This window comes from Ursus arctos, unplaced genomic scaffold, assembly GCF_023065955.2.
Source record: "Ursus arctos isolate Adak ecotype North America unplaced genomic scaffold, UrsArc2.0 scaffold_26, whole genome shotgun sequence".
Taxonomy (NCBI): domain Eukaryota; kingdom Metazoa; phylum Chordata; class Mammalia; order Carnivora; family Ursidae; genus Ursus; species Ursus arctos.
Genome location: NW_026622941.1, coordinates 11,902,620 through 11,911,398, shown reverse-complemented (window position 1 = coordinate 11,911,398; position 8,779 = coordinate 11,902,620). Strand labels below are relative to the sequence as shown.

General features: G+C 37.1%; 1 protein-coding gene and 1 pseudogene across 5 annotated transcripts in view; one reads left to right on the top strand and one right to left on the bottom strand.

Annotated features, from left to right (window-relative positions):
* LRP6 (LDL receptor related protein 6) overlaps positions 1-8,779 on the top strand; it is a 172,720-nt gene that overhangs the window by 47,850 nt on the left and 116,091 nt on the right. For 2 of the 5 annotated variants that reach the window (XM_044385227.3, XM_057303242.1), the window contains exon 2: positions 8,149-8,243. The exons of the other annotated variants lie outside the window; for them this stretch is intronic. In XM_044385227.3, the coding sequence (XP_044241162.2) occupies positions 8,242-8,243 (2 nt within the window). In that variant the 5' untranslated portion in view covers positions 8,149-8,241. The remainder of the gene's footprint in view (positions 1-8,148; positions 8,244-8,779) is intronic. 5 annotated transcript variants of the gene reach the window in all.
* Positions 6,017-6,869, bottom strand: LOC123001228 (bublin coiled-coil protein-like; annotated as a pseudogene).

The following is an 8,779-nucleotide window of genomic DNA, read 5'->3' as shown; positions in this document are numbered from 1 at the left end:
GCCTAGACTATCTGAGGTGGCTCATGGCCTCAGATAAACAAAAAGACTGTTTTCAGACAGAGAGTCTAAAAGACTCTTTATCAGTGAAGACAGTCCAGGGGCTTAGAGTTTACGTCTAACTGGCTGAGGGCAAAGACCAGACCTCTCTCAGGGCAAGGGTTAAGCATTTATTGCTCATCTGTGTTTAGGAGTATATTGGTTAATTTCCAAATTTTTAGGATTTTGTAGATAACTTTCTCTTATATGGACTAGTCTGATTCTCTTGTGGCCAAAGAACATACTGTATATGGTTTCAGTTCTTTGTTGCATGGCCCACATTCTTGTGAACATTCTATATGTACTCGAGAAGACTGTTTATTCTGCTGTTTTGGAGTGTTTCCTTTTCCTGTATAGTGTAGTAATTTTTGTCTTAAGGTTAGAGTTATTTGGTCTTTGAGAATTTTTGAGAGTTTACCAGTAAGTATGTGGGCTATGTCCTCCCTTTTTCTCCCACCTGGGAAAGTTTTATAAATTTACTCTTTTGATTTTATTAATAGGTGTAGCTTATTCAGGTTGCTAAAAACTTGTCTTGGTATAGTTTTGTAAGCTCATGTTTTTCCTATGCTTTTCTCTGTGGTGCTTTCGTTTTTTAAATACTTTGGGGATTTCTTCTCCCTTTATTTTTCTTATAGTTTCTTTGGATTGGTTCTTTATTTTTATCCTTTTAGCTCTTAGTAAATTTAAACGTCTTTAGTACTATTTTTACCTGTACTTCAAAGTTTCATTATTTGCATCTAATACTTCAGTAATATAATAATTAGATTTCTTTGAATTGTGTTTTATTTTTTAGAAATGTGAATCTTAATTTCCAGACAGATGGGATACGACTTTTTTTTCCTAGTTATTATTTATAGGTTAATTAATTACAGTTACTCTGTGACATGTGTATTAGTCCTATACTTAAGTTTTCATTATGGTCCAGTGTGTGGTTATATTTAAAAAATATTTCATGTGGGGTGGCTGGCTGGCTGGCTGAGTCAGTGGAGCATGCAGCGTTTGCTCTCAGGATTGTGAGTTCAAACCCCACTTTGGATATAGAGTTACTAAGAAAAAAATTTTAAAAATCTTCAAAAAAAAGGTATTCTGTGTGTGCTTGAAAATATATTCTGTGGTTTTTGAATGCAGTGTTCTAGATGTGTCCATTAAATCAAACTTATTTGTACTATTGAAGCTTCTGATTCCTAACTGATTAATATTGCTGAGAGAAGTGTGTTAAAAAATTCTTCACTTGGTAATTAATTTGACAATTTCTTTTTATAGATATGTGTATTTTGCTTTATGTGCATTGAGGCTATGTTTTGAAATACAGGTAAGGTAAGGAATTTTCTTCCTGATATACCTCATACCATTATTTAGTGATTTTATTGCTACTACTGCATTTTGCCCTAGAGTCCATTTTGTTAGGTATCACTCATTATATCCACTTTCTTCTGGTAAGTTTTGCCTCATATCTAATGTTCCATCTTTTTACTTTCCATGTGTTTATATTTTCTAAGAGTTTCTTTTTTTTTTTTTTTTTTTAAGATTTTATTTATTTATTTGACAGAGATAGAGACACAAGCAGGGGGAGTGGGAGAGGAAGAAGCAGGCTCACAGTGGAGGAGCCTGATGTGGGGGCTCGATCCCATAATGCCGGGATCACGCCCTGAGCCGAAGGCAGACGCCTAACCGCTGTGCCACCCAGGCACCCCAAGAGTTTCTTTTTTAAGTAACATGTAGTTGGAGTTTTTGGTTTGATTTTAAATCCATCATTAAAATATATCTTCTAGGGGCACTTCGATGGCTCAATTGGTTAAGTGTCTGCCTTTGACTCAGGTCATGATCCCAGGGTCCTGGGATTGAGCCGGCATCAGGTTCCCTGCTCAGTGGGGAGTCTGCTTCTTCCTCTCCCTCTGCCCCTCCTGCCCGCTTTTGCTCTCTCTCATTCTCTCTATCTCAAATAAATAAATAAAATCTTTAAAAGTGTCTTTTACTGAAGGTTATTTCAGTCCTTTTACAACTTGTGCTTATTGTAATTGTTAATATATTTGTATTCGTATCTGATGTCTTATTTTGAGTTTTCTATTTGTTCTGCCCATTTCTTCTCTCTTCTTTCTTGTCTTTTTTTATTGATTATATTTTGTCAGTTTTTTTCCCTCTACGAATTTGCAGTCTTTTTGAGAATTAAAAACATATTTTTTTGAAAAATTTTTTTTCAAATTCTGGAAATTTTTAACATGTATACTTAATGAAATTCTTAGTATACTTTACCTCTGTTTATTACCTTCCTGGCTTATATGTTGTCATTATCATGAATTTAAGTTCTGCTTCCTTGTTTCTAACCCATAAGACATTATTTTTAAAATTTAGGTTTATCATTCCATCTTGCATGTTAGAACTTCTGTTTGGGATAATTTTTCTAAATCTTTAGAATTTCCTTTGGTGAAGTCCTATTGAGGGGCGACTCTCTCAGGCTTTATCTGAATCTACCTTTATTTTGCCTTTGTTTTTAATTTTTTTGTATAGGATACAATTCCAGGTCTACAGATATTTTCTCTTACCATGTTAATTGTATTATTCTCTTGTCTCTTGGCTTTCTTTGTTGTTGTTGAAGCTATCCATTATTACCATTCCTCTCTGATTACAGTTTCAGTAGGATTTATCTAGATTTTATTATGGTAATTGGCATTTGGTTTCTTGATTCTGTGGACTGATGTCTTTCATCATTTCTAGAAAAGTCTCCTAAAATATTGCTTTTATATCCTTTTTCTTTTCTTTTAGAATAACTAACTACACATTTGTTTGTTTTCCTCACTCTTCTGTTTTAACCTCTCTTTCGTGAATCCATTTCTTTCTCTTTGTATTTAGCACTAGAGATTATCCAGAATTATCTTCATGTTCATTAATTATCTCTTTACTATAGTCAGGTATTTCTGCCATTTCTGTGTGTGTGTGTTTTCCTGTGTGTGTGTTTTCCTTTTAGCTTACCCACTGAGAGTGTTTAAGTTGGGGTTTCTGTCATTATGTGTATTTTCTCATCTAAGGGTGCTACCTTGTATAGGTTATAGAGACCATCTCTCCTTCAGCACTAGATTACTTTTTTCAATTTTTCCTTTCTGTGCTCAAAATATTTCCTTTAATTTTTATGGATGCAGACATGTATTTAAAATATTTTTATAGTTTTGGGGCACCTGGGTGGCACAGCGGTTAAGCGTCTGCCTTCGGCTCAGGGCGTGATCCCGGCGTTATGGGATCGAGCCCCGCATCAGGCTCCTCCGCTGGGAGTCTGCTTCTTCCTCTCCCACTCCCTCTGCTTGTGTTCCCTCTCTCACTGCCTGTCTCTCTCTCTGTCAAATAAATAGATAAAATCTTTAAAAAAATATTTTAATAGTTTTATCTGTCATTTTTTAGGTGTTCTTTAATAGGAGGGTTTCTTTGGGCTTCTGGTCTGTCATTTTGCCAAAAACAGATTTTATAAGTTTTTTTGTCCTCCTGCCTCCCCAGTATTTAATCTATTTCTTTTCTTTATGATTTCATATGTTGCACTGTTTCTAATACCGAGAAGGCTTAAGTATGTTCAACTTGCTTTTTCTCCTTTTTTTTATTTTTATGGTTTAGCTTTTTTTTTTTTTAAGATTTTATTTATTTATTTGAGAGAGAGAAAGAGCAGGAGCAGTGGGGAGGGGTAGAGGGAGAGTGACAAGTAGACTCCCTGCTGAGCAGGGAGCCCAATGTGGGGCTTGATCACAGGACCCCAGGATCATGACCTGAGCTGTAGACAGACCCTTAACCTGAGCCATCCAGGCACCTCATATGGTTTAGTTTTTTGTATACATGAAACACTCATAAACTTACATTTCATACATACAAAAAAGATAAGATAATGAACAATGGTATGCCTACTATACAAGCTAAGCAACAGAGTATTACCAGTATAGTTTGCTCTTTATACTGGTTGCCTCCTTGCTTGCACCATACATCATATTTAATTCTTTAATTGTTTTTAGAGATGTGGAGTAGGGTGAGACTCTAAAGAGAACCTCCCACCATGAGTTTTAAAAATATACTAGATTTCCAATTTGATTAATTTTGAGAGTTGGATTAGAAATTAATTCATAGTCTGCTCCCATTTTCTTTTTGTTAGGTATTTCAACTGAAGGAAAAAGTTTATTCTGTAGTTTTCAGATGATTTTGTCCTTTTCTACCAGCTTTCCAACTCTGGTAGATTAATGAATGCCTGCTAAAACATAATGTTCAGCTTTTTAAGTGGTGTTGATATAGAATTTATTAACAAATTAATATCTTAGCCATTGCTTTGTGTTCTTTTGCAAACTAAATCTTTGTGAAAGAGCCTATTTAAAATACATGTTTCTGATGTTTTAAAAAATAAGTATTAAATAGCTGTTTCTGTTTCGTTTTTTCTATGGTTACCTTAAAGTTTTTTCTTTGACTTGTTTGACTCCAGGGTGAAATTAGAAGTAACTTATTCTTGCCTTTTGGCCCTAGATAGTATCCAGGTAGCTCTAAAATTAGCACCACTATCAGAAGACTGGAGATCTTCTAGATCATATTTCACCCTGATTCTTGGAGTCTCAGAAAGAAATGGAGTCAGTAATTTTGTCAGTCTTGATGTCTCCCCCACCTCCACAAAGAGTGGTTTGGCTTTGGGGTGTGTCTATATGCTGTGGATGTCTGATTAAGATTGTAGACTTTTCTCTGCTTGTCTATGTGGATTTGAAAAAGAGAATAATAAGCAATGACTTTTATTTTTAGGAGTCTTTAAACACTTGGAAGTATACCAGTTTTCCCTGGTGAAATCTCAGAATTATTAATTGCTTTTTGAGTAATCTGGTTTTATTAAAGGCATGATGGCTTCTTAAATATTGATCTCCTACTTGACTGGACCTACTTGAAGGACAAAGCAAAAAAATTATTTTGAAAAATATTAGTTTTGTGATTTTTTTTTCACACTTTGTTAGCATAGCTAAGGGTAGATGCAAGTCACCCAATGTGAAATTAATACAGTGTCAAGGTGACTACTATTTATATTGTATATACTTTTATGAAAATCATGGATAACTTAATATGCCTTTTTTTTTTTTTAACCATTTTGGCAGCATGGTCTAAACTGAGAATAAGAGCTTTGAAGGGATATTTATTATATTCATTTGTCCATATCCTATAAGTAAAATGAGACTCTGGTGTGTGTAAGGCCTTCAGTGAATAAGCAAACTTAAACCTCCATTGAGGGTTGCCACTAAATATTTTTATATGGAAAGAATTGGATACTAAAAGTTTGAAAATTTGTACTAGACATTTGAAAATCTATTTTCATCCTTACATATCTTTGGATATTTATACTTAATACAATTTAAGCAGTAATTGTGAAGCCTAAATATCCCGTTTCTCAAGTTATAAAACTTTTGAGGGAAATATGGAAGACTGTTGTGTGGAAAGTAATTTATTTCGTGCTTTGCTTCCTTACATGATCTTCCATACCTTTAAGAGCTACTTATTAACTAATATTTAGGACCAGCTCGTTAGTGAGTTAAATATATTAACACCACTGTAAAAGAACAAACTGCTATGGATAAACAGATGCTTCAGAAAGTCAGATTCCTCTTCATTGGTCCTAAACCCTAAGTGAGTTGAGGAGCTTTTATTTTTTTAATTTTTAGAAAGATTTATTTATTTTGTTGTCCAGCTGTTAATGTGGATGCTCAGGGCCAGAGCAGAGTGGGGAAGTGCACTGGAATTGGACAGGCAGGCGAGGTGGGTGGTTCACAGGCCCACACCTGACCCCAGGAGAGGATGCCAGGTGGTAGGGGCTGGTCCAGGCACACCAAGGGTAGTACCAGAAGGGTGACCCAGGCAGGCAGACCTATCACGGGACCTGTAAGGCCAGCCCTTGAGAAGGTATCTTGGCCAGGTGGTGAGTGCCTAGGCCAGAGCCTGGCCCAGGGAGGCAGGGTTGGGGTTGGTTGGTGTCTCCCAGAGCCTAGGGACTGGCATCTCTGGAGACCTCCCCGAGCTGCTGCTGGAACCCAGGTTATGTCTTCCACTTGGACTCAGGCAGCTCCTGGAGGCAGGCATGGAGGTGGTGGTTCTTCTCCTCTATCTAGGTGGTCCAGACAGAAGTTGATCTGTTCCAACACGGAGTTGATAGCAGCATATTCTGCTTCCTCAAAGCCATTGTCCTTGCCTTTTGCACTTGCCTCCACCAGCATGCCCAGGTCGCCACTCGGGCCCGACACTGTGGGGTCAGATGCCACAAGGGCTGCACTGTGATGGAACGAGCCGACAGCCGGTGCCAATCGGAGGGTCGAGGAACTTTTAGACAATATTGATGTGTGGGTCCAAACCCAGACCAATTTAATCAGAATCTCTGATGGAAGAGTCCACGTTACTGATAATTTTAAGAGTTTCTGAAGTCATTCTCAAATGCTGCCAGGATAGAAAATTGGCATCATCATCATCATCACTGCTTTTACTGTTATTAGTGTGTTTGTGTGTGGAGGGGAGAGCACAGCCTAAGAAACACTGTGCTACGGAAAACTTGTGTTAGTCCGTTCAGGCTTCTATAACAATACCATTACTGGTGGCTTATAAACAGCAGAAATTTATTTCTCACAGTTCTGGAGGTTGGAAAACCCAAGATCAAGGTGCTGACAGATTTGGTGTCTGGTGAGGGCCTGCTTCCTACATGGCTGTTTTTCACTGAAACCTCACAAGGTAGAAAAAAAGGTCAAGGGTGCTTTCTTGGGGCTTTTTAATGAGGGCAGTAATCCCATTCATGAGGACTCTACCCTTATGACCTAATCACCCCCAGAATCCCTACCTCCTAATACCATCACATTGGAAGGTGAGGTTTCAAAATATGGGTTTTGGGGGTGACAGACTTTTAGACCATAGCATAATTGTTAATTATATTTACAATTCAGGTGTCTGAATATTCAAGAACTGATTATGTCATGGTCATTATGTATTGATGACTATTGGGTTTTGAAGTTATGAAAGTGTGAGTAGATCAGATAGGTTAGGTGATTTTTGTTTTCTTTTACACCTCATTATTTCATTGTTTATGGTGACATAAATACCAAATTTTAATGTTAGGTTGGCTTTTCTGTCTGTCACAGATTGTTCCTTTTTTATCAGTTTTCATCAAGATAGTGTTTTAGATAAGCATACAGATGGAAGGTTCAGGATATAATTTGTCTGATAATTCTCTGCCAGTCATTCTCATGAATGCTGACATTGGCCCTTATGAGAGGAGTCCCAGTAGATTGAGGGAAGAGCTGTGAAACTTCTGAAACATGCCATTTTTAAGATGTTGGGATGGGGGGACTTCTAACGTATGAGGCTTTGTTGGTAGAAGAGTTGAAGTGACCGTCTAAACTTTAAAGTGATGCTTTTGGATGGTGTTGGATCTAAAAATGCATGTTAGTGTTCATAGTTTTAAGTAATAGAAATCCCTGTGGTTTAAACAGAAAAAGTATTTTTAAAGAGGGTTATTGGGTTACTCATAAAATTTCCTAAATCGTAGAAGAACCAGGCATGGAGTCTCTAGCCAGGTACGGTGCTAAACGTCATACCACAGACCTGGTCCAGTGACAGCACCACTGTTGGGTTAGGTATGTTTACCACTCTTTGTACTCTCTCACTGACATGAGACAACAGATACTCCTAAAGTAGCTGCTAGCGCTTCCTTGCAAAACTGGATTGAAGAAGGATGAATTAATTCAAACTGGATTTAATTAGCCTTGGCTGTTGTCCCCAGCCTCACCAGCATGGATTGCTTGTGATCCTTGCTACTTTTTCTCTGCTGTTGCTTCCTTCTCTTCTGCCTCCACTTTCTCTTTTTCTTGGTTTGTCTGACAGGCAAAACCCAAATCTTATGCCCCCTGTCCCAACTGCAGGGGAGATTTAGAAAACAAATAGCTGGTGCTTTCAGGAAGTGCCTCTGCCTCATTAAGTGGAGGATTCTTTAAACATAGGAAGGTAGATTAGATACTAGATGGCCCCCTAAAATGCCAGGTATCCAAGGCAGACATTTTGTGAGTGCATGATCATAGGATCTGTGGATATCTTTGCTATGATTTGCGTATTGTTTCTATTTTTCCCCCTTTTTAGTGTTGAAAAAAAAGAATGAGGTATGACGGTGGATATAAAGGAAGACAGTTAACAAAACTATGAATTTTGTAACTGGAATGGACCCCATGAATAATGTAAGCCAATCTAAAAAAGGAAATACTAAATTTAAGGGTTAATGTTCTTTAAGTAGATGTTATTCTCTGAGAAATCTTTACTCCTGATAATGAAATTGATTTCTACCCCCATCAGTCCTCATAAGAAAGCTACTACAATACCCACAGTGACAGATTTCTTTGGCATTTGTCGCTGCTGTATGAGGGTAAAGTGCAATTTAGTAAAAGTAGGTAAAATGAGCTTGAGAAGTAAAACTGAGGAAATACTCAAGGGTAAGGGCAAGATTCTCTTCAAAAACTAATTTCCGGATTCCTGTAATGTATCAGACGGTAATTAAAGGCATGACTGAAATAATTTTATCTTGAAAAAAAAATTCTCTCTACCAGGCCATTAAAAAAAAGTCAGTGAAGCTATCTATGCAGAGCTTCTAGGTTTGGAAGATGGGATATTCTAGTATACCCTCTGAGGTGATGTAGTAGCAAAATGTGTGTAGATAGACTAATTACATTAGTAGACATCTACTAAATAGACTAGCTTGTCTATCTAAAAATAGATT